The 26,666-nt window shown below is 48.8% G+C and overlaps 8 protein-coding genes and 2 non-coding genes across 10 annotated transcripts; 3 read left to right on the plus strand and 7 right to left on the minus strand.

Moving 5' to 3' along the window:
- Window positions 1-459: 459 nt before the first annotated feature.
- FOBCDRAFT_t28 lies at window positions 460-541 on the minus strand. The gene has a single exon. It is a non-coding gene; the product is annotated as a tRNA-His (tRNA).
- Window positions 542-1,484: 943 nt separating this feature from the next.
- FOBCDRAFT_123846 (uncharacterized protein) lies at window positions 1,485-4,919 on the minus strand (the record flags this gene model as incomplete). Its single annotated transcript, XM_059607773.1, has 2 exons — window positions 1,485-3,469; window positions 4,574-4,919. The coding sequence occupies 2 exons, from the start codon at window positions 4,917-4,919 to the stop codon at window positions 1,485-1,487; spliced, it is 2,331 nt and encodes a 776-aa protein (XP_059463934.1).
- A 4,248-nt stretch (window positions 4,920-9,167) lies between these two features.
- Window positions 9,168-10,663, minus strand: FOBCDRAFT_8180 (uncharacterized protein). The gene has a single exon (XM_031194452.3). The coding sequence runs from the start codon at window positions 10,544-10,546 to the stop codon at window positions 9,185-9,187; it is 1,362 nt and encodes a 453-aa protein (XP_031029190.2). The 5' UTR covers window positions 10,547-10,663; the 3' UTR covers window positions 9,168-9,184.
- Window positions 10,664-10,789: 126 nt separating this feature from the next.
- FOBCDRAFT_t15 lies at window positions 10,790-10,887 on the plus strand. Its single transcript has one exon. It is a non-coding gene; the product is annotated as a tRNA-Leu (tRNA).
- A 778-nt stretch (window positions 10,888-11,665) lies between these two features.
- FOBCDRAFT_195609 (or S-antigen, C-terminal domain-containing protein) lies at window positions 11,666-12,793 on the minus strand (the record flags this gene model as incomplete). The annotated part of the gene is made up of 2 exons (XM_031194455.3): window positions 11,666-11,908; window positions 11,957-12,793. 2 exons carry the CDS (start codon window positions 12,791-12,793, stop codon window positions 11,666-11,668), a joined length of 1,080 nt encoding a protein of 359 aa, XP_031029193.3.
- A 2,129-nt stretch (window positions 12,794-14,922) lies between these two features.
- FOBCDRAFT_125705 (uncharacterized protein) lies at window positions 14,923-16,887 on the minus strand (the record flags this gene model as incomplete). The annotated part of the gene is made up of 2 exons (XM_031194457.2): window positions 14,923-16,279; window positions 16,331-16,887. 2 exons carry the CDS (start codon window positions 16,885-16,887, stop codon window positions 14,923-14,925), a joined length of 1,914 nt encoding a protein of 637 aa, XP_031029195.2.
- Window positions 16,888-17,544: 657 nt separating this feature from the next.
- On the plus strand, window positions 17,545-21,992 carry FOBCDRAFT_125232 (uncharacterized protein; the record flags this gene model as incomplete). The annotated part of the gene is made up of 6 exons (XM_059607791.1): window positions 17,545-17,674; window positions 17,724-17,954; window positions 18,019-18,144; window positions 18,194-20,105; window positions 20,157-21,409; window positions 21,460-21,992. The coding sequence occupies 6 exons, from the start codon at window positions 17,545-17,547 to the stop codon at window positions 21,990-21,992; spliced, it is 4,185 nt and encodes a 1,394-aa protein (XP_059463935.1).
- A 199-nt stretch (window positions 21,993-22,191) lies between these two features.
- FOBCDRAFT_213122 (ribosomal protein S5, N-terminal domain-containing protein) lies at window positions 22,192-23,500 on the minus strand. Its single transcript, XM_031194459.3, has 3 exons — window positions 23,104-23,500; window positions 22,707-22,964; window positions 22,192-22,635 (listed from the first exon to the last, which is right to left on the minus strand). The coding sequence occupies exons 1-3, from the start codon at window positions 23,359-23,361 to the stop codon at window positions 22,378-22,380; spliced, it is 774 nt and encodes a 257-aa protein (XP_031029197.1). The 5' UTR covers window positions 23,362-23,500; the 3' UTR covers window positions 22,192-22,377.
- A 226-nt stretch (window positions 23,501-23,726) lies between these two features.
- On the minus strand, window positions 23,727-25,358 carry FOBCDRAFT_213123 (thiosulfate sulfurtransferase). The gene is made up of 2 exons (XM_031194460.3): window positions 24,114-25,358; window positions 23,727-24,060 (listed from the first exon to the last, which is right to left on the minus strand). The coding sequence occupies exons 1-2, from the start codon at window positions 25,067-25,069 to the stop codon at window positions 24,000-24,002; spliced, it is 1,017 nt and encodes a 338-aa protein (XP_031029198.1). The 5' UTR covers window positions 25,070-25,358; the 3' UTR covers window positions 23,727-23,999.
- A 296-nt stretch (window positions 25,359-25,654) lies between these two features.
- On the plus strand, window positions 25,655-26,287 carry FOBCDRAFT_8200 (putative anaphase promoting complex subunit Apc11). The gene is made up of 4 exons (XM_054702952.2): window positions 25,655-25,892; window positions 25,954-25,985; window positions 26,059-26,122; window positions 26,178-26,287. Exons 1-4 carry the CDS (start codon window positions 25,751-25,753, stop codon window positions 26,225-26,227), a joined length of 288 nt encoding a protein of 95 aa, XP_054558927.2. The 5' UTR covers window positions 25,655-25,750; the 3' UTR covers window positions 26,228-26,287.
- Window positions 26,288-26,666: the final 379 nt, after the last annotated feature.

The raw sequence follows: 26,666 nt of genomic DNA on the forward strand, positions 1-26,666 counted from the left end.
GACCGCCCAAAGGACCGATATCTTTCCCGAGGCCGATCATCAGACTGTGCAAGGTAAACAGTTGATCTCTATCAAGTATCCCACAAACAGCTTCTTAACCAAATCTAACGGATCAATCGCAAGCGTGATACATTCTATACGTCATGGCGTTTGTACAATTGTGAAGCAGCCTACTTTGATGGATTATGTGTTTGCACAAATCGTTAGCCGATGCTTATAAACGATAGACATTCCAATATCTTTCTGTTCTTCAAGCAAGGACCATGGTATTATTTCCGGTCGTATTCTCAACTGGAAACAATGCATCATTCACTGTGTCACACTGATATCTCATTTACACCACCGGCATTGACTCCCCATTCAAATAACAGCGTCGACCACAAAATGCAAAATAAACTCTAAGGATATAAAAAAAGTGTATAAAAACCAATCGCCAAAAATAGCAAAAGATAATTCTTTTGCCGTCAGCAAGACTCGAACTTGCGTTTTCAGTGCTTCGAAGAGCCACAAACTGATGTACTGACCCCTATACGATGACGGCTGGAGAGGATTTGATACAAGGGTGAGCTCGTATTTTAGTATATACCACACGCACAACTGCCTCACACCAAAACATGATTATACATATTGAACTCCCGCAAGCGATCCTTGCTCCAGGATACACATAAATTTCTATCACGGTGCCGGTCTGTAAGTAATCATTGATGACAAATAACTCAAGAGTACAAGAGCGTTGCGCTATTATCCACAGGAGGACTCAAGTCGGCCACATTACAGTACTATATGCGACAGCGTTGCAGTACCAACCTTGGTCATCTTATGCTTGCTCGACTGCATCTCGAAACAAGACATCACCTTCTGAAGCTAACTCGTAACTATGTCAGTAGGTTTTTTTTCAACAAAAATATACAAGGCATGGTGGTCACGATGTTACGTCCAGTCCAGTACATGCTTCCAGAGCATCAATTAAAAATAGAAATAAAAAGTATGTCTAGTTCATACAAGAGCAATGTAATACCGTCTGCCTATACCGGGTATAATTCCGCAGCACACCGACCCCAAACACCATCCTCTCCGTTTCCGCGGAGTCTAATCTGCTAGACACATCCATTCCACCTCCCAACCTTGACCTATAGTATGATGAAACACGACCATCAGGTATAAAATAACAAAAGAAAAGAAAAGAAAAGAAAAGAAAGGTTAGCATCAAGAGCCATTCTAGTGCAAGTGGACCGAGTCCTTTTCTGTAGAGCCCCAAACTTCTGTCTTGCTCAAAACCTCAACATCTTATCAAAAGTCTTCTCCTTTCCCATGGTATACAGAGGTTGAACCTGAAACAAAGGCGTCTTGCTGCAGGTGATGTGTAGATAAATATTAAAGGTAATGTGAGTCGGTGATGTATCGGGCTTTGTTTCTGCTTTCAAGCCCTCACTTCGTCGGAGCTGATGGATGAGTCCCAGTGCTCATACAGCTCAATCATCATTCTAGAAGAACGACGGCTTGGCGAGGACACGGTACTCAATGTAGTCCTCGCCGTCGATATTGATAATGGTGCCTTGTGAAACGAGTTTCCCAGTAAATGGGCCTTGCGTCTTGCGTTCATACTTCACCCCGGCGTACATCTTTGCATCTTCGGCATTCGTTCTTAGTCGGAGGCTTTCCTGGCGCGCCCAGACTTTATTGAGGCGTTGCATTTCGTCCCGCTCGTGTAATTGTTGCCGCCCGTTAACGGCCACGCCAGGGATATTCGCGGCAGCGGCTTGGGCTGCCTGAGCGGCTGCGGCTGCTGCACGTTCACGGTTCGCTGCTTGCAGATGAGCGCGTTCCTGAGCGAGCTCGACGCGTGCGATCTCACGCTCCGCTAGAGCCGATGTTCTTTCGATCGCATTGTTGTTCAACGATGTCCTGCCTGTGGTTTGGCGAGGAGCTGGCGCAGGTTGAGGAGGAGTGTCAATATCTATGTATGACTGGCGTGCTTCGGCTCTGGCGGCCTCGACACGGCGACTCTGACGCAACTCATGGCCTCCATATCCCATTCGCCCTGTCTGATCAGATTCTTCGCCATAATCGCCTGGAAGACGGGGTAGAGCGGGTGCAATAGACAAGGGAGCAGGCGCCTTGTAATTCGTCCCCGCGGCCCTTGCCTGTGCTTCATAAACAGCTTTGGTCTCGTTTGAGGTTCGCTCCCCTTCTTTCTCTCCCATGTCTATCTGATACTGTCGAACACGGCAATATTCCTTGATCTCGTTCCGTGCTAGGTTTTTCAAGTGCGGCTCAAATGCAACTTCCTCGTATGCGATCCAGAGTGCGCCAGCCCCAGCGGGGAAGTTTCCTTCCACGAAACGTCCATCGCGCGTCTCCCGTACCAGCTTAACGCGGAACATATCATTTTGTCCCAAGATTCCGTATACTGCATGGCGATCACGAGGATCCGGCGAGTTGGACTTTGCCCAATGCCCAATAAGAATTCGAGTAGGTCTGGTGCCGGGCAGGGGATCGACGGTATGTCGCAAAGGTTGCGGGCCACCGGGGGCTGGCTGAATGGGAGTGTGTTCAATGACAGGGCCATTTGAGGGAGGAGGATTGGCTGGCGCAAACCCTCCGCTCGTCCTCCTCCTTTTGGCATCGCGATTCTGTTGCAAGTGTTCGGGAAGATCAACTCCATAAGCAACCTGAGGTAGATTTGTGCCGTGCTCGGCAGTGGAGTTGAGATTGGCCCGACGGACTGCTTCTTTGACGGCAGCCTTCTCAGCAGCAACTCTCTCTCCCTCAAGCTCGTCTGTCCCAATTGCTTCGGCGCGGATCTTGACATACTCCTTCACCTGTAGCTGGTCTAAGCCCACAAGATGATCCAAAAACACAATCTTGTCGAAGGTTACCCAACTTCCGCCAGGTCCTGGTGGCAAGGGGTATTCATCTGATATCGTTTCTCCAGATAATGTGGTGGGCTGGATACGGGTCCGTAATCGCTCGCGAACATCGATGAAACCAATGACGGCATGTTTAAGATCCACTGTAGGAGCCTCTGAGTCTCTCCAATATCCTATGGTGACGCCTTTGACACTTCCGGTGCTTAAACGTGGAGGCTTGCTCTTCGTTGTAGTTGCTTGTGGTTGTCGTTCGTCAGCGAGAGACCTCACCGGCTCCATTTTCCTTTCACTCAGGTCATGGAAAATAGAGTTGCGTTTTCTCTTTGGATAGTGGGAAGCCACGGGCTCATCCTCAGCATCTCCTATAATCTCGTCATCGGCTTCAGATGCTGGCCGAAGAGGTGACGACTTGCGAATACCGTTAGTGCGAGCGCCCACTACTATCTCGTCCTCGAGTTCGTTGAAGTCGACCCCTGACGGAGAATGTACAGTGCTCGCCGGCTCACTTAGCTCGCTTTCAACATCTGCGTCGCCGATGGAAATCTTGCGACCGTTGGTCTGTCTGTGAGGGTGAGTTAGATGTGATTCATTGGCCAGCGCTATATTCTGAAACACAGGGTGGTATAAGACAAATGCATTGAATCAAGTCAATCACTGCTGAACTCAGGCAGAAAGTAAGATGCCCAACGACCACTCGATCTAATAAAGCATCGGTGTATATAGTATAAGAAAAGATGCGGGCTGGGGCTGACGGGATCCCGAATCCATCGTCAAGTTGAGGTGAGGTTTGTTAGGTTGATGAAGCCTGACGTGGTTGCAGGGGTGTATAATATCCAGTACGAGGTGAAAGATGACGATGTTACAGGGGCAAGGATGTGAGACCAAAGGGGGGATGGGAAGAAGAGCTGGGGTACCTAAGGTCTTTTACAGAAACCATAGTCTTGGGTCCGCACCCTGAGGGTGAATGTGAGAGTGTGTGGTTGGCTCCAAAATCCTCCTCTTTCTCATTACAAGGTCAAAAGAATAGTTGAGTTTGCCAAAAACTTTGAAGGATGAGGGTGTATGTTGAGACAAAACACAAGCAAATAATACCAAAGCAAAGATGAAAGCATGAGCAGGAAAGAAGGTTTGAGCTAGGATAAAACAAGAGAGAGAGAGAGAGAGAAAGACAATCGCTGCTGCCAGTTGTCATTGAAGCAGGAAAGTTGCAGTGCAGTTGCAGCTACATCTCCAACTAAAGAGTGTGAATGCAACTTGCGGCAGTGAGTGATTCAGCCTATTCGGTTCATGTTGGGCAACATTCGACACCGCTTGGGATCAAATCCTGTCACTTCCTTGATTCGTCGACGGTGATTAGATTCAGAGTCACCGTATCTTTCAAGAAATCACGATGAGATGCAGTCAGGCCAGATGCAGTCAACAACAATTGCCCTTGTGTTGACAAATCGGGCAATGCCAACTAACTTAGGCCGTAAACCCTTGTTCGAAGCCACGCCACTCGCTCACTCTCTGGCTCAATCACTTGACTGGCTGAGGACGCGAAGACATGATGGCGAAGCAATCCAACACGACGTGAATATTTTGATGAGTTTGGGGAGGTTTGAGGATAGAGAAAGAAAGAGCAACAACCCATGACAATGGAAATGTGACTTGCCTTGGTGATGCACTTATAGCGGCAGACGGAGCAGCAACTGGTGACCTACCATTAGCAGTACTAGGTGAATGCGCGTTCGCCGGTGATGGAGCGCGATCCTTAGTAACTGGAGCTGGAGTTGAAGCCTTTGGTAATGGTGATGGCGGCATGGCTGCTGGTGGTGATGCGGCTCTGGGCGCTGGGGCAGCAGATATACCAGTTGTTGCAACGTTAACAGGCGCGCTCTCAACCAGAGGGCTCTTAACCTTTATGACGAGGGCAGAGTCTGGCGTTGGAACACGAGCTGGTGATGCAGCTCCAGAAGTTGACGGCTTGGGAGCACCAGAAGAGAGCGCGGGTGATATGGGCTCAGGTGGCGCAACCGGCCTGGGCTTGTCGCTGTCCGTATTTTCCATGACGCGACTTGAGCAATATCTCACTTGGTTATACTGGAGCGCGAAAGAGTTGTCGTTAGTTGACTGGTTTCAGTTGATGAAAATGCAATTGGGTTGACCGTTGGGGAGATTTAGAAAGAAAAAAAAACGGGAGACAGAGAATTAGGTGATGGCGCGTTATCAAAAATCGAGTTTAGGTAGTTGCAAGAAAAGAAGTGAGTTGACTTGCGCGTCAATGGTCGCAACTCAGGTTGCCAATTAATTACCTTGGGTATTACCTGAGGCTAAGGTGAGGTAAGGCAAGGCAGAAGACTAACTAGTACAGCCACTGCCACAACTTGGGAGGTGAGATGAAATAAATTAAGGTCACCTCAGGTAAAGTTGAAGTGGATGGCGTCGGGAAGCAGGAATGGGAGAGTCAAGACCAACACCCTGGTTGGTTGAGGATCTGATTCTGGAATCTTAGAGCCGGGGGCCCAGGGCTAAAGACAATAAGCGCAGTTCAACTTGGCAGATAGGAAGTTGACGAGTAAGGACAAGAGAAGGGATTACGTACAGGATAACTCAGAGGTAGTTGTACGAGTTGTGTAGAGACCGAGATCCATCGAGGAGCAAACTGAACTCAACGAGTGAGAGATTGTCAAGTTGACGATGAATAGTTGAGGAAGGGGAATAGGTAGGAAAGGGATAAGTTAAAGTTAGGTTGAGAACGGAGAATGAATAGTAGACATGGAAGTCCAGGAATCTCAAAATGGGGGCGTGTGGGGCATGCAAAGAGCTAAGGCAAAAGTCAACAGTTACCTTACGTCGTAACGGAATTGCCAGGGAGCCCGGAAGAGAAGTTGTGTGGAAACGGTAGAAGAAAAGAGTGGGTTTATAGATGCCTTGATTGAATCTTACGAAATGAATCAATGACAAGGCAACGCTATCAGTTGAACCCTTGGAGGCGATAATATTTCATGCTGAACTTGTTCTGCAACTGTATCAGCACTGACACGAGACTGTTGTGACTGATCCATTACTCTAAACTTCTCCCTTGGTAACTAAGATTGGCTCTTGGACTTAAGACCTTGGCTCACCCCTCACTGAACTGGAGTGAGTGACTGTGCCTTCGATTCTCATTCTTCGTTATTGGAGATTTACTGCATCAACATGGCTTGTTCTGATTGGCCACGAGAGTTGCCAGCCTTGGTTCAACATCACACTTAGCTGCACCAAGAGCAGCAACAACGAACCAAGATTGGAACGTCAAGGTTCATTGCGTCTATCAGGTAACTCGAGGTCAGCTCTGCACAATCTCGAATAGTCAGAAAGGTAGTTGTGCAGTTGACCATGGAGAAGTTCCGTATAAGCCATCAGTTCTTCCACCCTTCATCTCCCTTTCAACTATATTTAACTTTTTATACTCATTCATCATTTCTGCTCTGGTTTTTTTCTGACCTCTTTCTCTGATGATGAATCCCCTTTCTTGTGGTTGCGAATGTTCACTCATGAAACATCTCATAGGTGGACGCTTTAGACCAGCTCATGCAATACTACATACACGCCTATGAACATCCTCAGTCACCCCCATAGGTTCACAGTCTCTTAGATAAGGTGTTGTCAAGTTCTGTACTCGACGCGACTCGATGTGCCGATACAGCAACTCTAATCAACAATGACCCTTGTATTTTTATTGAACTTTATCATGTCGCATCATTTCCAATGTGTCTTTCCAATTCCCCTCAATGGCACCTATGGGGTTGTGCATCATTCTACCCGTGCTAGTTGACAACTACTGACGCATACACTGACACCGCTCCCTCTGAACACTAAGGCCCGGTGAATAGACGTGTAGGCTAAATGCCAAGGATACGAGATTCCAAATTGGCAACGAGCACTGTCAGGTTACAGAGTGATACAATAAATCGTTCTCCTACCACTAATCGCAGGCAATGGTTCACCCTCTGTGACTGATCGACTCAGCCAGCCAGCGCAACACCGCCCCCTAGCAGCAGCGCAGCGCCAAGACAAGCCTGGCTTGATAGCAGCAATGATGCCACGATTTCCATCAATAGTCACAAGCTCAAGCCAATAAACCCTTCCACATCACATCACAAGTCCCGACAACTCTCCCGTTCTTCTCTTCTCCTCATCGTCAACAAAATTAGCACAATTCGGCACTTTCACGTTGTTAATTTGAAACCTTGACTTGCGGTAGCACTCCAAAAAGTCAATATCCTCATGTTGCATATGCCGGAAAGTGAAAAGTTGAGGCATGTGCTGATTGAATAGTGCCAGTACGTTATGATTATGATGACATATTTGGCTCTTTTTAGCCAATCATGTAACAGCATTGTGTTCCAGCTCTGGACGGTAGCCAATAGAGAACAGCGAGTCTTTTTGCGGGAAAATCTGTAATCTCGCAACTTCATGGTTCCCGCGCTTATACGCACGCCCTATCTAAGCACTGATACACGCCTCTCAATTTGGGCATCGTTCGTCTTTTATAGCAGTTCAGCTTCCTGAGAGAGTCATCAGCCAATTCATCTCTTGGGCGATCTCACATGAATATTTGATGAGAGCCGTCCCTTTAAACTCATGACCATATGGTAGACTTCGTCGACAACTCAATTGCACCGTGAAACTGCCGAGGTTGAAAACGAAAAAGGGTATCAACCCTCGAAACTCCAACGGACATTAGCTCAACTCAGCTCATCTCAACAACCGACGGTTGTACAGAATTGTACGGTAACGCACATAGTGGCAGGGCTAAGGACGGATAAATAGCACCATGCCGGTATAGCACCCGCGGCCAGTCTTCTCCAATCCTGCCTCTTCTTTGCTTACACGAGTTGATTACTGACTTCTCGTCAGCGTCGCTCCATCTGGAGGTCGCCGAGACAGTCAAGCAAGATACCTAGTACAAGTGCTTACGAAAGAATGAGTTTCTAAGGGCATGTTTACAACAATGACGCCAAGTGCGAAAAGACTCTGATCATCTACATATTTTCCTCAAAAGACTTGTGAAACTTCAACTCATACTACATGACTCGCTTGTCATCAGATTCAACGTCAAAGTTCCCAATCTCGTAACGTAACCGGGTCTTCGCGATCGGCCCATCTCACCCACTAAGTCCCGACAATTCAACAACCCCTGTAAATTTTATTATTAAGAAAAATTGGACTCTCCTCAGGGTGTCAGAAATCTTTGAGACCTTCACACGAGGGGACGAAAATGGACTAGTCAAAGAGCCTACTAAGTTCACTTTAAGTTATCCTACACCTATCTCGGTTCTTATGTCACTGAGAATTGTAAAAGTCCAAGTTTCCCCTCGGTCCCTAAGCTCATTCTCAATTGAATAGGAGCCGATGATACCCACTACTAGGTCGTCCTGGTTGGTTATCATGAGTTACCGTGCCTCTCTGCCAATTATGCACGTCTCGCAAATCACCAACTCTTTTACTGTGTATGGTTAAGACAAGTCACAGCGTCGCGCCAATTATGCTTCTCTGCATTGTCTATCATCATAATATGCCTGTCTGAGTTTCAGAGTCTTTTATGCCGTGTTGTCATTAATTCCCTCATTTTTGTTGGTCGACTTCTGCCAAATTGAGTTGTCAACTTATCCAAATAGTGTCTCGCTGTGGTCACAATGTGATTCGTCTGTCACAACTGCGCATTCGGTCTTTGGAACAACGCCACTTTCGTTCTCGTTCAAGGCAAGGATTTTGTGTTCCGGAGATTCGACGGTAATCGAGTGTAATTGTGCTCGAATTGTCATGTCTGTGAAACGCCTCCCGGGTAGCACATAGTTGCGACTGGTTGAACTTGAAGACAAGCGAACCAGTCGATACTCTTAGCTGAGGGTTGCCTGCTTAATGTAAAACCTGACTCATATCTCATGTTGAAATACACTTGTGGGTAAATTACCATGGCTGCAAATATTTTCACTCATCAAAACTCTTGGTGGCAGTTTTGTAGTTGGGCCGCATATGACACTCATAGACAGAAGAAACTGCCAAAGTTTCCCAGCTCAGAGCCCAAGTTCTGACTTTGTAAATCTGACAATAACTTGAGTGCAGTAAATACGAGTTTTCACGATGATTATGAGTAGTTGATTGCGATAGGTAACTTGGTCTGTCAGTATAGCATGTCAGCCAACGAGATCACTCTTATTATAGCACCATGAGGAAACCTTGACACACGTCAGCTCATCTGCATAATCCGTTGCAAACATAGTACGATCAGGTTGACGTCAATTCATTCGATGTCGTTGCATTTCATTTCTTCATTGTAGCTGACATCACCTCCCCCGTCCTCGACCACGGCCTCTACCCCGACCGCGTCCTCTGCCTCCACCACGACCTGTCTTTGGTCCACCTCTCTGGCCTCCCTGATTATCAAATCTCTTAAACAATCTCTCCTCTCCAAATGCTCCTTCGCCAAATCTCATAAAGTTGACGAGGCCGCGATCCACAATCGCTACCAGCACGTTGCGGTGTCCGTGCTTTAGTCGCTGATACATCCGTCCTCCAGGGCCCTTCCAAGCCTCATTGGGTGGGTCGTAAGGTGTAGATTCTAGAAGAGCTTCGATTTGTTCGAGCGTTGGAACGCATGTATCGCTTGCGTCAACCACCGCAAAGCGGAAATCAGGTGGTGGTGGGTTCTTTTTCGAGAATGGCGCGCCACCTGATTTCCATACGTGAAAGAAAACTCGCCAAGGATCTTGGGGAGGATGAACTATGGGAGGTGTAGGTAGTGGTTTGTGGCGGGGAAGAATGGCAAGTTGGTCGTAGATAGGTCTATAAGCGCGGTAAAGGCCTGGCTGAACAAGAGGTCCAGATGGGTTTCGCTTTGGTTGTGATTCTGAGTTGAAGAATGAGAATAGCCATTGCCATAGAGTCTTGGACTGGTGTGTTGGTGTTGGTGCCTCATAGGGTGGCGCGCGTAGAACGTAGAAGCCTGCTCGCTTCAGATGCGAGTAAACCTGGTATTGTGGTAATGTGATTTTGCCCCTCTCACCCTCGTTTCCGATAAAAAGTGAATATGCTGCCTCAAGACTCAAAGGCAGCCCGGCATCATAGTCGTCAGGTCCCATATCCGTCTTCGGTTTTCCATCAGCGTGGGGTAGGATATCCTCCAGTTGTCGATTTGGCCACCAGAGATCCATGGTCCCTCTCTCGATGAGAAAAATAGCCTCCTCAGGCAAAAGCCAGACTTTCCCCGTACCCAAGCGCTCCTTGTGTGCAGGTACCGCCCGTCCAATATCTTTCTGCCATGTTCCGCGTTCATGCTCAACCATGACAACTCTGTCACGTAGCCACAAGCCCTCCTTCTCGCCAGCTTCCTCTACCTTGGCCCACCAGTCGGGAAAACACCATCCTCGAACCCAGGAATCTTCGCGATGTATCCTTGTGTAGCCTAGGACATTATCCAAGACAGTGCGACTCGCTTCGAGAAGACCATCTTGTGCACGGGTGCCATGTGACTCGAAATCCTTCTCGCCCTTGCGAATAGCTTTGCTTGATACACCATGCTTGTCGAACATGGATAGGAAGAGGTTAACATCCGGCGCGTCATCGTCGACATCTTCTGTAGCAGCACCATTGGTGCTTTTGGCTGGTTGTGCTAAGGTACTGGGATTATCGTCGTCGTCAAAAGCCATGGCGATTATATGGCGAAAGAGCTTTCTTAAGCTTCAAATGATATTAAAATCGCTTGAGATACTGTCGGAAAGGGCTTCGGAGGCGTCGAGAATAATCTTCGGTCGATTGGCGTGAACTGATGTTGAAGGATAATTTTATGCAAACCTATGAGCTCCGATATTGATATTTTCTGCCCCCACCAAAGCTGTGGTAGTATATACTCTGACAGCGGAGGCATCTTCAACAACGAACGAATCATCATCGCTAACTTGGCCGAGTGGTTAAGGCGCTGTGTTTAGGTTCTAATCAGAAACCAAACCCGCAGTGGGAAACCGCGGAGGTTCGAACCCTCCAGTTAGCAAAATAGCGATTCATTTTTTGCTGTTTCCGTCATCGCTTAGATGTTTGTCTTGCTTGATTTGTTTGTTATTGTTATTGGCGAGAACCGATGATCTGGATAATTTGTATTGCTTGTTTGTCTCTATAGGATCATGCTAGAGGTTTATGCAATCCTCTCTGTAATTATCAAACAATCCTTCCGTTGTTTTTCTCAAGTACAATAACCTTCCATTGTTTCCCATTGTCTTTCGAAGGTGTTTTCCTTGGTGCAATCTCCTTTATGTCGAGTTCAGCTCCTCATGCTCGGAGTATGGATCAACTCTACTCATGCCCTCAGAAAATGACTCATTAGACCAATCTGTAAAACTCATGGCTTCATCAGATTCAATATATTTCATTTATATCACTATGACATGTGGAACATTTACATCGTGCACTTGCCCACTGCCTGTGCTCATTCCTTTCCCTGAAGCCCCCCCGGAACGCCATGAACTATGCCCGGTATTACAAGAGCCCTATCCCCTCTTCGCCGGTTTCCCCAAAATGCAAACACCCCTGGGTATACTTCAACTGGAGGGAAACTTCGATAGCTTAGTTCCGTTCTCGCCAGGTCCTTTATTACGCCGTCGTGCGACCTATTTCTCTATCGTTGTGCCGTTACGCTGGATCTGGCATGGGAGATATACTCCCGACGCGGCTTCAGTTGCGGCTCATTGGCGCAACGGCGTCCTGCCATCTTCGGGTGAGCGTGGCGCATGGCAAAAAGGTTCTTAAAAGCCATCCCTGGACCTCCTAGTTCATCATTCAATGAATGGCTTCTTCTGGCCTCCAACCATACATAGACCCAATGCTCGTAATGAATCGCGGTCGTTGGCGAGAATAACAGTCGGCGCTGGAAGCATCGGGTTGTTCGGATCGACGTGAGAGGCGTCTTTGGCCGCCTGTTCTATAGCGTCCATCTCTTCCTTACAGGCCTGTTGATCTAACGGGCAGATGACAATCGGCTGACGTATCATTACATCTCGGGCACCACTAAGATTGACCTTGGACTGTTAGCGCAGACGAGGCATGGAAACCCGAAGAGAGCATACCTTAATAACCAAGTAGAACTCGATTTTGTAAAGGGTAGAAGTCGTGGTAAATGATGTGACTTCGTAAAGAGGAAATTGGGGCTTCCCCCGCCTGACGACGCCTTCTGGATCTCTCAGATCCTTGGATGGAAATGTCAGCCCGACGTTTGTGGCGTAACCCGCCTCTGGCATCTTTGTCTTAACCGGTTGCACCTGTTTCGAGATCCTGTTTATCTTTTTCGTAGGTTCATCACCTTCTGGGTTGAATGTGATTTCCTCCTCAACAGTCAAGGTAATCTTTTCAATTGTGACGCGTTTCGCTTTACTTAACCAATCGAGGTTTGGCGACAGTTTGATATATACTGTGATGGGATCACTGGGGCCGTAGCTCCACCGTGGTAGATTGATGCCGAGGTGTACGATATTATCGTTGGTGACCAATTTGGATTCGGGCTTATTATACATTCCGAAGGTAGAAAGTGTATCGTAGCGTTGTAAAGGTATTGGAAAAGTGTACTTGTACTGGTTGCTGTGGCCTTGCTGAACAGTAACGACGAGCTCGTAGTATGTTTCGGCGGTTCGGCTGGGTAGTTGGAGGGACGCTGGAGGTATACGACGATTCGACTCTTCGCCGCCCCGACCAAAAGGAATAAACAGAACGAACGGTAGATCCATAGCAATGATCCTCTCGGCCTCCTTTCCAGATGAGCAGCGAAAGAGGAGCTGCTCTTTTCCGACTAGATCCGTGGTCTCGCGGCGGGGAGCGCCTAGATGTCGTTTCGCAATGCTATCGGCATCGGGATGTATTGTTTCTCGGCGCTGAAGACATATTCGAACGAGGGAGACGGGTACGGGCATGGAAAAACCTTGCCCAGGGCGAATTTCGACTTTTCCTTCGATGCGCGGCTACAGAAACCACCAATGTCAGCATAACGAGGCCCGGCGCACTTGAACTGGTGAGGTAAGGATGAGGGCGTAAGCAAAGACAAGCTGAAGCTGAAATTGGCGTACCAGAGTCGCAGAGATACCAGGATAGCCCACGAGAAAGCTACTGTTTGGAGGACCCGAGACCCTCACGCTCGCAGGGCCCGACATGATCGTGGCTTTGTTGATGCAGCGTCAGGCTTAAGGTTTGTGAGGCCCTGTGAGCCGAGTATCCTAGTGAGGGACGGTACCTAGAGCGGTGGTGTCGAGTGGGGGGAGATGACGGCGACGAAGCGGGATCGGGAGCGGAGGGGGCGGCTGGCTGAGCCCCGATGGCGACGAAAGCGTCGGGCTACGCCAGAGCCAGGGCGTGTGGAGAGTTGCGATGCCAGAATTGAGCGTAAATGCTGAGAAATTGGTGATGTAGTGGTGTTCATGAATCCAAGAGTTGCTAAGTGTCGATTGCAGGTTGGTGGAGGGGGAAGCTTATGGAGCCCTGGCGACGAGACCAGTAGCTGCGTGCGAAAGACGGCGGGTGCTCGTGTTGGGTCCTAGGCTCCCACTAAAGCAAGGATATCGTTTTACTCTCCAGCTACTGGAGGTGTTGTACTATTCCCAGAGTGCGGGTGTCTAGGAGGAATGCGTCAATGTTGCCAAGATCTAGGTGGGGGCAACAAGCAGCGCTCTGGTCAATAATTCGAAGCGCTGTGAGTTGAAGATTATCGGAAGACGCTATGTTGTTGAAAATGACGAGAGCATCACCAGCCAGGATGACGTCCGAAGAGGGGTTGTTCAAGCTTCGAATCGGACCAGAAGCCGGAAGAAGCAGGTCAATAAGCAGAAGTGCTTGCAGCTAAAGAATGGAAGAAGAATCTGATCCAAAGAGAAATGGATAGGTTAGGATACGGGTTGGATGGGAATGGCATGGGATGGAAGACACTGGAGGCTCAGCCTAAACGTGGAGTGCAGAGTGGAGTTTATGCAGGTAAAAGGAAGGAAATCGGAGCTGAAGCTGAAAGATGCAACCCTCTCAGCAGCCTTCCAAGAAACGAGAGAAACGTTAAAGAAAAATAGTGGCAGAAGTATTGCTTTTTCACTGAAACAATAAAACCCCAACCCGTCTGTGAAAGGCCCTAATGCTAAACGCTTGCCTTTCCTCTTCCCTTTTCGACGTGTAATCAATTTACCAGGTTCAGGGTCCTGTCAGCATTCAAAAGCGCCTTTGCCAAATCAGAACATTTGATGAAATCCATCCATCTCACGCGGTAAGGCAGTCTTGAAGACTTAAGGCTGACTGCCTAGACAATATGTGGAGGCGATGACGAGAGCGAAATGAATGATATTCGTACATGAATAGGTACTTGGATACCTTATTCAATATTGATAGAGTTACTGTATAAGACATTGATATATGTAATGTCTTGGCTTAATAGAGTTATTCTTAATTAGCTCGTTGACCAACTCTTAAGGCTCTTAAGCTGCACGGTCGTTGCTGCAGCACCCGCTTAGTAGAAAGGGACAGTATGAAGATGCTGTCATTGGATTGGGCCACCGGACCCATGTGATTGTTAGTTCCATTCTTTTCATGGATGAATATTGCCTGCGTGTAACCGAGTCTTGTTATCGCTGTTGACGTCTTACAAGAGATTGTATCGAGATATATGCAACATTCTTCACCTAATACGACATGAGTTCCTCTAAATATTGATATTTACGGAATCAGTCAATGGACAAATGCTTCATTCCTGCCAAGCATTGACTTTCAATAAAGATCGTGGCGGCCGGGAATAAGCCAGTTTATCCCCGCTGCCGTAGATCAAGATCGGCAGGAAGGAGCCACTTGTGGCTGGAGACCCCATCTAGGTATATCTCGAGTTCCATCTTCGCTGCTACAACTTCGATCTATCATTGTTCACATGGACTCGAGAAACACTCCTGATTAACATCATAAATCTTATTCGTGAAAAAGTCCAGCGCAATGTGGCTATAGCTGAAAGCACGTATCAATTCTAGCCAATTCTGCGAAACGCAACCTCCTTGTCTTCGCAAAACAATAGTGCAGCTCATCTACCTGGCCATGATTGCTGTCTTCTTTTCCTCTTCGTTGATCCTGACTTCGATGAGCTACCCTTGCCTGGCAAGGTTTTCTTCTGCGGTGTTTCTCCTGCTTTTAAGGTCACTTGTCTTTCAACGCTCAATATACTTGTGCCCTTGTCTTCCTTAGAGTCCATGTCAACAAGTCTTATGCCGTTGCCTTTGTGTTCGAATATAACCGTTGGACGATCCAAATCCTCGAACTCGGCCGGGCGCTTTACGATATAGGCTTTCTTATGTCGTTCCCATCGTTGATGACCTGGCATGCGATCCGCTCCGAGTACATCGCGCCGGTCTTCTCCGAACCAGAAGGTTGGTGCCCCAGGAGCCCCAGAGAAGTAGCACACTTGAAACGGAAGCATTCCAGACAGACGGGATTCATCTTGGCCCTTATAACGTGCGGCCATCGCTTCCTCGGAGACATCCTCGCCATTCTTCAAAGCCTCTTTATACCATTCGGCCAATGGTTCGCTTTGGTCTGCTGTTGACTCAACTAATACCATGACTGGTACGATCCCACCAATTTGTCGACGAGCATTCGGGAAGACTGGCTCTTCACCCACAAGTGACTCCCCGTTGTGTCGGCAAATGTCAACGCGTATTTCATACAACGCCGCAACTGTGGTTGAATTTGCAGTTGCGACTGTAGTGTGAGTTTGCGCTGGGTACGTCTTGCGGTCGATAGCCAGATAGGCCATATCGGTCTTGTGCAGAGAAGGATGAGTGGCTCCACTGTCGAGTTGCATATGAAAGCATACTCGGGGCGCCGTACTGTCATCTTCGACAAAGCACGTGCCTCTCCCGGGCGAGCCATGTTCTCTCATTCTCGTCTCATATGGAAGGACTTTTCCAGTATCCATAGGGCTAGGATCATTCAGCCTTGAGATAAAGCGGCTGTGAAATCCCTTCACGCGCTGGAAGCCCATATGAATAGACCACGCATGAGAATGGTAGTCCGTCAGGGCACTGCATGACCCAGAAGGCTGGGCCCAAGTGGCAGCCATTAACTGTTCAGGTTGGTAGTTACCATTTGGTGCTAAAGGTGCCTCATACCAGAGCCAGCCATCACCGTACATGCTGTGATATCGATCGAGCCTCTCGTCTCGATCAAGGGTAAAAGACTCGTATGAGGGACAGAAGTCTACCACATTACCGGCATACAGAAGCGTCCACTTGTCCCAGCACTTAATACGCCCGGACTGATACGCCCGGATCGCAGAGCGTATGTTGGTATCGCCAACTGGACACTCACTTCTCTCGAGTGATGCTTTCAAAAGACCTATTCGTTGTTGAATCCGTTGTCGTTTGGTTGTCTCTAGCTCATCACTGGAAGGTCAACACATATGCCACCATAGCCCTTCGAGCGGGCTGACTTACACAGGTATTAAGTTTTCATCGGTATCTTCCATCTGTGAGAATCTCTGTCTGGCTTTGTGCAGTTGCTGTTCGAGACCGGATAAGTCTGCTAACGGCTGAGTTATCCGAGCATTTTCGACAATAGCTTCCCACTGAAGTACTGACCGCTCTGCTTCTTCCAGGCGGCTCAGATTATCCCCAAGAGATTCACCAATGGCCAATGGTGGTCTCCAATCCGGAGGAATTGGCTTTCGGGCCCTCGAGGGCTCATGAGCAGCAGAGGACATTTGTGCAGATGTATCAGGTGAACTAGTCGATGCTGCCGTCTGTTCCCCTTGACTTTGCGCAGAATAGCCTTCCGCTGCTGCTACTTCTCCCATGTGAGGCGGTGCTGGAAACAGTTGTGGTCTCGCACTTCGGAGTCGCTGACTTCGTCTAAGTCTGAGGTTGATTTCACGATTGGCTGGAGACCTCCCTGGACGCTGTCCGAGCCTAGGGGCAATCGCTGTCCCTTCTGTTTGTCGGCGAATCCGTCTTCCGGAATCCTTCTTGGTGTTTCCACCATTCTTTCTAGCCATGGTTGCGCGATTGCTTTGCTACAGACAGGAGAGTAGCAGTGAATGAAGGATTCTTTAGACTTGACTGTCTCAAATCATTCCGTATGTTTTTCTACGCCAGCACACAAGCTCAATTGAACCGAATTCAGTTCATTTCTTTGTCCCCCTTACGGTTGGGCATTGCGACCATCTTGGATTGTGGCGTCAAGTTAACAAACAAAGAACTAACGGATTGCAAACCTTTCACTTCATTCTAAACACCCAGCGTGATTAAATCTCCGCCGCAATTTTGTCCTAGTGAGTATGTTTTTGGCTTTCTTATGCTGGAGCTCTGTGCTCAATGCGGAGCGGGCTTGCCGACTTCTTTGTTAAACTTATTGTGAATGAGATGATGGAAGGTGTCAATGCCGATGCTGGCTGTCCCTGAATGCATTCCTTTGTTCATTCTAGGCAGAAGATGGAACTGCCAATGCTTGTATTGACCTGTTGAAAGAGGGGTAGATAGATTCTTCTTCTTCCACTCCATACCATCTTCCATTTCCTCTGGCTTCCTTTTTTCTTTTCTTCAATCCGACCTGGAAGCTCACCACCTCCTTCACAGTCATTGTTCCCTTGCCTAATAATTTTTGAGTCTGATACCGTATCTCCGGTCACCATCAACTCGCCATGGCGGGGCCTATGGATGAGGGAAGTGCTTCACGCATCCCAGGGCTTAACCTGGCTGGCAACCCCCCTTCAGAAGATGCGCCAGCTTTGGCGAGTGGCTCACCCCTGGCCCGTCGATCAGACAGGATCCGGGACCTCTTGGGTAAGGCAGACTTCAGCTTTTGTGTGTTAGATATACTTACATGCCTCAGAAATAATTCTCTTGACTTTCCGCTTCGAATTTGAGCGCCTCCCGCCTGAAGCCCAACAATCATACACTCGCTTTCAAGAAAACAAGAACTATAATGAGTTCGCAGCTACACTGAAGCGCTTGGTATTGGGTAGACGTCTGGATGACTTCATGGGGGGATCGGCTAATTGCCTGATTGCTGCCACAAAGTTATTTGACAGTAGATATCCCCATCTAGGCCTCAAAAAACTCCGTGATGGTATGAAACAATCTAGTTCAAAGGCGTTCCATATACTAATTATGGGTTCAAGACCTAGAGAGCGGTAGAAAGAGAGCTGGATCGGGGGTCGGGTCACGCCGCCGGTCGCCAAAGTCACCACGCCAAGCACAGAAGAAAGCCTTGCGTGAGACTCGAAACGAGCAAGCCGGGGAATCTTCACGGCGTAAGTAACATACGAATTATGATATATTCTTTCTGTTAACTTTCATAAGGAACGTCTCGAGCAAACTTGGCTAGTACACTTACCTTGCCTGCGCGAATTCGTACTAGAGCACGCCCCGAAGGCCGTTTGTTGCATTGGACTCGAGTCGAAGCAAGTCCCTCTCAGGCTGGTCCAGAAACCGCCGGCCCTTCGAGTGATATTCCATCTATCCACATTGACCCTGCTGAGCCCGCGGATAACCTGGAAGGCCAGTCTGCCCCTACCAAGAAGCCTTTAATTCCCGGTTTCGTGATTAGTACTCGAACGGGCCCTGTAGACCAAGGCAGCAACAAACCAGCAGTTGAGCGGTCCGGACGTGAAAAGCTTCGCCAAGAACAGAATATAGCTTGGCTGAAAGACTATGTTGAAGCGCTTGGTGGTCCAAAGTACGACTTTAATCTCTACCCCTATAAGGGATGGAAGATTGAGCCGCCAGAGATCCTACTCCATCGTGCGAGAAACTTCCTTGCCGATGAAGATATCGATCGGACTCTGAACTGGGGTCAAAAGATTGCAGAGCTGACTGAGTACTTCTCATACCTTCTTCACAATTGGCAGGGTGAAGATTGGGGTGCAGAACTCCATGAAGTTATTGACATGCTTCGTACACACTGGATTTTTGAGCAGTATCACTATGGCAAGCCCAGGCTGAATCTCAAATTTGATAACGTGTGGCCAAATTATAGTAAGAGGCTGCCACCCATTCCTGGCGTCGAGACCACTGTCGAGAGGCCTCGAAGTGAAATGGGCGAGCGAAGGTTGCTCCTCAACAAGATTCGACCAGCTATTGATGTTCACTACAAGTTGCCTGGTGATGTTCTCGAAAAGTACATCGATCTTTATGCATTCGAGGCCCCCTACTTCTGGGGATCTGCACCTCGTTCCCAATCTTCCCTTCATGAGCTGGTCAAGATTGAGAACAACGCTTTTGAGAAGTGCGTCTTTTCGGGCATGCCAACCACCGACAAACTGATTAGAGCATCTGAAGCCAAGTTCAAGTCGGAATCTGACCGAAAAAGCTTCAGCCCAAGTGCTCTTCAGGCGTTTGCCACACTTCGTGGAAGTCAACGAGCAGCCCTCCAACAGACCTTGAACCATCTGGACAATTCTGAGAATCTTGTAGTCTGCAACATTTTCCGCACACTCATTCTGCCGCCACCCAGAATTCCAGAGAAGCCAGACGCAGGTATCCTTTTTCCTACTATGCAGGTAGCAGACGTTCCCGAAAAGGAGTCTCGCGATCCTTTCAGCTACACTGTGGCGCATAGATGGTACCTCGAAGCAGAGCGATTCTGGAAGAACTGGTCGTATGAGCACGCCGTCAAAGAATGCTATGGTCACAAGCGGTGGGAGGAACGCGAAGAACCCATCATGGATTTGCCCAAGAACTGGATGGGTCCTTTTGTTTACGATTTTTTGGATCACGACATGAAGAAGACTCTGGAGTTGCTGAGGAGATGCGAAACCCTGCTAAGGCGGATATTCTTAGAAAACGAACGAGTACCGCGACCCTTCCTGGCCGACATGACGCAACTGATGCTTGAGGGGCTCTCGGGCAGGCCTTGGGATGAAACGGGGCTGGACTTCAAAGGGGAAGACTTCGCCTCTGGCTCACAGGATTTGGCTCATATCCGTCCCTTGGAGGAAGACTTTTTGCGATTATTGGGCATGAAATCCATCCATTCCAACACTGTCGACCCAAAGATCAACCATGATGGCATCAGTCCTCTCTCTGCCATATTCGAACAAAGAGTTAAGGACATCATGTATCCGAGCGGCTCAGCTAATGCCGGCTCTTACGACTTTGCTAATTTCATGGTGTCACTCAATGAAGTATGTGATGGGCCAGTGAAGCGCTGGAGATTCTCCAATGAGGAGGCCTTGGAAGAACTGGAACTTCTTGACAAAAGGGGAGTGATTAAGTAAGTCCCCTATATCCAGCACATAGTATGAGTGATTTTCTAACAGATTAGATTGAACGAGGACAACAGTGTATCATGTTCTGTACCCAACCTTCATCCTGAGCAACGCGTTCGGTGGCTCGACACTGACGATGACCTGGACGCATACATGCAAGCTGTACAAGCGACTAGGGGTGGTCAACCCGACAATGACGATGACGACAGCGATGACAGCGACGACGAAGATGAAATTATGACCATCTCAACAGACGTCAGCGTCACAGAGACGGAGGATCTTGGTAACTACATGTTTGGTCTTCCCAAAATTGAAAACCTCCGCAGTTGGGTAGGGCTTGGTACTGTGAGTGGCAGAGAGGCTAGCGAGAAAGATATGTCTAGAAACCACGGGTTCTTCCAACGCCTCTGCTTCCGACTTGGAAGGACGATAAGGGAGCTTCAAGAGAGGATGGAAAGGTACAGGAGGCAGCTTACACCCGAACAGCAAGGCCGTAACCGCGATTTTCTCGACACAATGGTGTCACAATGGGAATCAGATACTAGAACACGACCAGAGTTGCCTCAGTATAACCCCAACGTACCATTGGACAATTATGCCAGGCCAGACTACGCGGAAATCATGTGTGTATCTCAGCCCGCAGATGAGTTTGGCGACATTGGATACCCCGAAATCACTTACGGATGTCAGAACCGGTCGTACAGGTTTACTGTTGATGTTGTTCGAAAGGCAATTCTTCGCGAGGCTTATGAGAACAAGAGTATGCTATTCCCAAACCGCATTGATCGCAGTGTGGATGAAAAGGGACTGAGGCTTCGATCCCCTCGTCGACGTGAGCCAGTTTGGTCCTTTGCTCATCCTGATCGCAGAGGCAAAGCACCACGGTTTTGGGATATCAATCGTTGGCCGCTTCATCTGCAAAGCGAATCGACAGCCGAGAGCATCAGATCCGGAGCATTCTATAGGCCTGCTCCTTCGCCTCTGGCACCGGAACCAACCAAGGCGCCACGGATCCCAGTACGAGTTGCTACGATTCCAGTATCACCTATTTCATCCGTATTGCCTACAGTTCAACGAAAAGTGCATCGCGAAGTCCAGCCTGAAGCCACGACTATGGCTCCTGACATGACTGAAAGCATGGACACATCCGAAAGTCAAGTCCACCATTTCCTTGGTCTTGGTGAGGAGTTCACTGTCACGTTCCAGGATCTAGCGGATTCTCGTCGAACTTTCACAACCGGGTCTTCTCAGTATCTCCTTGGAGACACGCCTCTGCAGAAGAAGTATATCGAGGATCTCATCAAGAGTGGTAAGCATTGAAATATGTAGCGCCAAACTCTGACTAACATGTTGCTGTAGGTATAGAGACAGAAGAACCACGGACTTGGACTCAGCGCCTAAGTGCTCTATTTGGTCGTAAGAACGTCCCAGTGGATCCCAGTGCGCTGCCCAGGGTCAATCCTCGTGATATTCCCCAAAGCAAGCCTCGAAGCGAGCCCGCTGAAGGGGAGGGTTCTTCTGTCGGAAGCACAGATGTTGAAATGGACGAAGCTGCGATGCAACTTTGGGAAGAAACTCAGGCAGGCCCATCCTCAGAACGGCGCTCGTCTCGTGCCCAAGCACCTTCACCAATTGTCCCAACGTTCCTGACTGAGCCTGATTCTTCCTCCGTCTCCCCTCCAGAACCTGGGACTACTCAGGCAGAATCGAGCAGCGCTGGTACGTGGGGACAAGGCTTGTCCGGGGCTTTGCCTAAGCGGCTGAGACTCAGACAAGTGACAACTGAAATACAGTCTCACCCGGTTGAGTTGGAGGTTATCGAGCCAGAGTCCGAATTGCCAGAGCAACAAGAGGACCAGGAGTCAGATCAAGATAGTTTGTTTGATTTGTAGTGAAATATGTGAAATATGCGACTGGTATCGGCTTTTGGGCTGTTGAGTAGGGTCTACTGCTTTATACTTGTATTAGTTGTTAGTTATTGGTGCTTTGGCTAGACTTGGTATTTGGAGTTAGTTGTGTGTTGTTAGCTCAATCTCTCAATTTTCACCATTTCTTTATCACCACACGCAGGTAAATAATGAGGGACCGATGTTTGTTTTGCAAAAAAAGCAATCATGAAGGATGAAATTTCTTTTTCATTCAGACCTTAAGCCATTATTTCTCATAGCCTCAGATCCGACGTGTCCTAACCGGCCAACCTATGCAATGAAACACAAGGAATCGTGACTCCGCGGCACCAGTTTCCAGCTCCCAGCATAAAACTTTCCCGCTCTAGCTCTAGTATCGCTTACCCTCCCGCAGTGTGTCGGCGTACTCGTCCAGGGGACTCTTGATGAGCTTGGTCTCCTTCCAGAGGTTGGGGGTAAGGAAGCCGTAAGTGTTGGAGACGGCCACAAAGGTAGCCTTGAGGGTGTTCTCGAGGGTCTTTGTGGAACCGGCGGAGGAGGTGTAGGCGTCCTCGACACCGGCAAGCTGGAGGAATCGCTTAACAGCGGGAGAGGCAACGAGGCCAGTACCACGGGGAGCGGGGATGAGCTATAAAACTGTCAGTTTTTTACGTTCTTTTTTTTTCTCGAGGATATTCGCTTCTTTGTTGGTGTACGTACACGGACGGTGACGGAACCGCACTTGCCAGACTCCTTGCAGGGCAGGGAGTGAGGCTGACCAAGGTTGGTACCCCAGTAACCTCGTCGCACGGGGATGACGCTGAGCTTGGCAATGATGATAGCGGCACGGATGGCGGTAGCAACCTCCTTGGAGGTCTTGATACCGAGACCGACGTGGCCCTCGGAGTCACCAATGATGACAATGGCCTTGAATCGGGTTCGCTGACCGGCACGGGTCTGCTTCTGGACGGGCTTGATCTGTGTTTGTGAATGACGAGTTAGCAAGCCGTTTTTCCCCTTCCAATTGCGTATTTTTTTTTCTCCTTCTTCGAATTTGTATTTCCGCTTCGTTCTAGGGCTTCCTCGTGTGATAGATTCAGGGAACTGTGTTTCGCACCTTCATGACCTCATCCTTGAGCTTGGGCAGGAAGTTGTCGACAATCTGGTACTCCTTGATGGGCAGAGAGTGAAGGTAGATCTCCTCCATGCTGTTGATCTTGCCGGCCTTGACCAATCGACCGAGCTTGGTGACGGGCTGCCACTCCTTCTCCTCGTTCTTGCCGCGACCACGACCACGGCCACGTCCACGTCCTCGGCCGCGATCACCGCCTCGGGATCCGAAACCACCGCCGCGAGAAGCTCCACGATCAGCCATTGTGAAGGATTTTTGTTGTTTTGCGCTGGAGGGGGTGGGAGGCAAGATGTGGTCTGCGCAAGAGCAAGATGCTGCTGTTGGTGTTGGCGATACTGGAACTTTTTGGCCCAGGTGGGGTGGATAGCGCACACAATTTTTGGAGGTTCACGTTAGCGAGCCCTAATGAAAGATGGAGCCTTAATTGTTAGGCCCCATTCGAGGTGAGAGTAGTGGGGGTGGACCTCACCTTGATCCTCACCGAAACTAGGATGGTCCAATTCTCGGTGTGGACAAGCCACCCCGCCCATCATGACTGATCGGCAAATTACAACATCCCGGTCCGATACTGCAACTTTAGAGACTCAGACTCAGACTCAGACTCAATATTGACAATTCCATCAGTCAATTGCTTCACGTATACACACATATATATACTGAAAAATAATGCAAAAGTGTGGGAATGCTAGAGGACAACCATGAGCCATTTTTCTCGTCCTTCAATGGACACCTGAACCAGACACAGAACTAAACCACGGAGGGGAATTGGGAATCCATGCTCTTCTTCGTACACGCCTGTTCACCACAGGCCATCATTAATGAGGGTATCGCAGCTCGACTACTTGGTATTCACCGTCTTTTAGACCAGACACCAAGTCACATTACTCCTTCGTTGTCTTGACAATCAAGTTTTCTGAAGGTTGCACCCGTTGAGCCCACTCACTGTTACATATTAGCATAGTCCATATCATGAACTTTTCAAATGAGGCACTTACGTCCAACTGCCATCGTAGACCCTCCTGGAGTCAGGGGAACCAACGCCAGCCTCTTCAAGTGCAGTATCAATAACACAGGCAGTCACACCAGTACCACAACTTGAAATGATAGGTTTTTGAGGGTCAACACCCTTCTCCGCAAACAGCTTCTTCAGTTGATCCTTAGGGAGGAAAGCCTTGGTTTCAGGGTCCAGAACAGAGCTGAAGGGGATGTTGATAGATCCAGGAATGTGACCAGAGGAAAGACCCTCGCGGGGCTCAGGGGCTTCACCAGTGAAACGTCCATAGGGTCGGGCATCAAGAATTTGAACGCCCTCAGCGCCCTCCTTGTTGTGGTCCTGTGCGATTTCCTTGACCTGCTGGAAGCTTGCAACTCGGTTCTCTTCCATCTCGGGAATCTGGTAAGGATAACACTCGATACTGTAGAGTTCCCCCGACTCGGTAGGCAGACCCTGATCCACCCACAGCTTGAAGTTATTTAGTACGTGAACCTTGTCATGGCCGAAAACCTTCATGGTCCAGCCCACACGCGGTGCGCTGAAAATACCAAGCTCCTTGCTGTCGTACACCACTACAATGTCCTCTTTTCGGATACCCAACTCGCTCATGGCAGCAGCGAAGCCTTTGGGGTTAGGAAGCATGTGAGGATAGGGACTGCGCTTGTCAATGACCTTATCTAGGTCAAAGAACCGGGCCTTGGGAATTCTCTGTTCGCGAAACGTTTGGATACCGGATCGGTCATCGTTGGGGAGAAACCATGATGCGCAGAGAGGAATGACTCTAGGATCGGTGCTGATCGGTGACGGAGGGTTCTTCTTGAGGGCTTCGTGAAGCTCTTTCGGGGTAACGAGATAGGATGAGAAGTTTCGGCGGGTGAGCAGGGAAGGTCGGAAAACCTTGGAGCCCCATTGAGGAATGCCAGCTCTTGCTGAGCGGCAGAATGCGATAGACGCCATCGTATAGATGTTGTGTTTAGGATATGAAGAGGTGGTGGGAGTTCGTCGGACTCAGTGACTTGATGTAGGGCAAGTTCCTGAGCGATTGATAAGAGTCAGAGCCAAACGAAATATAAACTCGCAGGCCAGACACTGTAGGAAAAGACAGTTAGCAAAAGGCTTAACTGTCCGTCTGCGTCCTCATTCGTCGGCGGGAGAGTACTGCAAAGTTGTCTGGTGGACTTGACGTGAGGCGAGTGAGGTTGATGACGAGAGGTTAACGACCAATCGAGTCAACTTTGGATGGATGATACCTTTCGCGCAAGTGCGGGCGAGGTTGGCGAAATCGTGAGGAGCTTGGACCACCTCCATCAGGCATTTCTAACGGTGGACGATGACGGAGTCGGAGGGGTTTCTACAGCGGGCTACAGCTTGTTCAGTGGGTGGCTCTCAGCGGATGAGGTCACTGAAGCGCCAAACGGAGGCGCCCACCCATCACTACAGCTCAATCCACTCGGTTGGAGTCTGGGCCTCTCACCTTGTCAACCTGAGCTCATGTGCCTCCCCGCGTCTGCGTTAGTGCTTCAAACCTTGACCCTTCTTTACTCAAAGGTTGCACGGCCACTTTGAGTCTCGATCCTAGCTCCAGAAATCCTCATCTCTACCAGATCGATCCCGTGACTTCTCTTCCTCCAAAACATCATGAAGGTCACCATCAAGAAGTGGAATACGGTCGCTACTTGGCGCTGGGATATACCTGAAGACGATGTTTGTGGTATCTGTCAGGTCCACTTTGACGGGACGTGTCCGACATGTAAATACCCAGGCGACGATTGCAGCCTGTGTAAGTAAACATCAGACCATCTTGATAAAGATAGACCCTACTAACGCAATATGAATCTCAGTATCGGGGAAGTGCGGTCATAACTTTCACATGGTTCGAGTCCACCTATCTCTATCTCTATTATCGTGAATATTGACGTGCTGACTGTGACTGTGTTTGTGTTTAGCACTGCATATTGGAATGGATCAAGCAAGATTCATCAAGAGGGCAATGCCCCATGTGTCGTCAACGTATAGCCCCCAACCCTTTCATTTTCAACCAAATCAGGCTGACGTTTGTTTTCAGGCTTTGAGTGGAATGAACAACTGAAAGAACCAGTCACGCAGGCCGAGTAACGGTGCTCGTACATGATGTTATGCAAGGCGTCGGGCGTTTTTCAGGGCATACATAGAAATTGGCGTCAGGCATACCCAAAATGGATTTGGGCAAATCGATTCAGCCGCTTACTGGTTGGTTTATTGGCACATTTTATGGGTTGCGCTGTTACATGCAAGTTGGTGAGCCATGCACAACTCGGCTGCTAGTGTGAGGGAGCCCACAGCCTCAATCAAGCTGACTGTGCCATGCCAGTCAGTCAAGCCTTGATAGTCTGGACATTCCCATGACAGCCCAAGACAGTCTCTCAACTCTGTTGACTGTCCTTGTTGTCTCTTTGAGGCTCTTTGAGAATATCTTGTCTCTTTTAGCGGATTATCGCCATTGTCTGAGTTTCATTGAGCTCTCTTTTAATCGATTGACCAATTGTCTCTGAAGCCAGGGGTTCATAACCTCTGT

This window comes from Fusarium oxysporum, chromosome I (assembly GCF_013085055.1).
Source record: "Fusarium oxysporum Fo47 chromosome I, complete sequence".
Taxonomy (NCBI): Eukaryota; Fungi; Ascomycota; class Sordariomycetes; order Hypocreales; family Nectriaceae; genus Fusarium; species Fusarium oxysporum.

Excerpts from the sequence above, each read along its gene's own strand:
- FOBCDRAFT_8180 (XM_031194452.3), bottom strand. The coding sequence starts at position 10,546 with ATGGCTTTTGACGACGACGATAATCCCAGTACCTTAGCACAACCAGCC.
- FOBCDRAFT_213122 (XM_031194459.3), bottom strand. The coding sequence starts at position 23,361 with ATGGCTGATCGTGGAGCTTCTCGCGGCGGTGGTTTCGGATCCCGAGGC. Across the intron at positions 22,965-23,103 it reads TCAAGGATGAGGTCATGAAG|ATCAAGCCCGTCCAGAAGCA; the intron begins GTGCGAAACACA and ends TCACAAACACAG. Across the intron at positions 22,636-22,706 it reads GCGGTTCCGTCACCGTCCGT|CTCATCCCCGCTCCCCGTGG; the intron begins GTACGTACACCA and ends ACAGTTTTATAG.
- FOBCDRAFT_213123 (XM_031194460.3), bottom strand. The coding sequence starts at position 25,069 with ATGGCGTCTATCGCATTCTGCCGCTCAGCAAGAGCTGGCATTCCTCAA. Across the intron at positions 24,061-24,113 it reads GTCTACGATGGCAGTTGGAC|TGAGTGGGCTCAACGGGTGC; the intron begins GTAAGTGCCTCA and ends AATATGTAACAG.
- FOBCDRAFT_8200 (XM_054702952.2), top strand. The coding sequence starts at position 25,751 with ATGAAGGTCACCATCAAGAAGTGGAATACGGTCGCTACTTGGCGCTGG. Across the intron at positions 25,986-26,058 it reads GCGGTCATAACTTTCACATG|CACTGCATATTGGAATGGAT; the intron begins GTTCGAGTCCAC and ends GTTTGTGTTTAG. Across the intron at positions 26,123-26,177 it reads ATGCCCCATGTGTCGTCAAC|GCTTTGAGTGGAATGAACAA; the intron begins GTATAGCCCCCA and ends GTTTGTTTTCAG.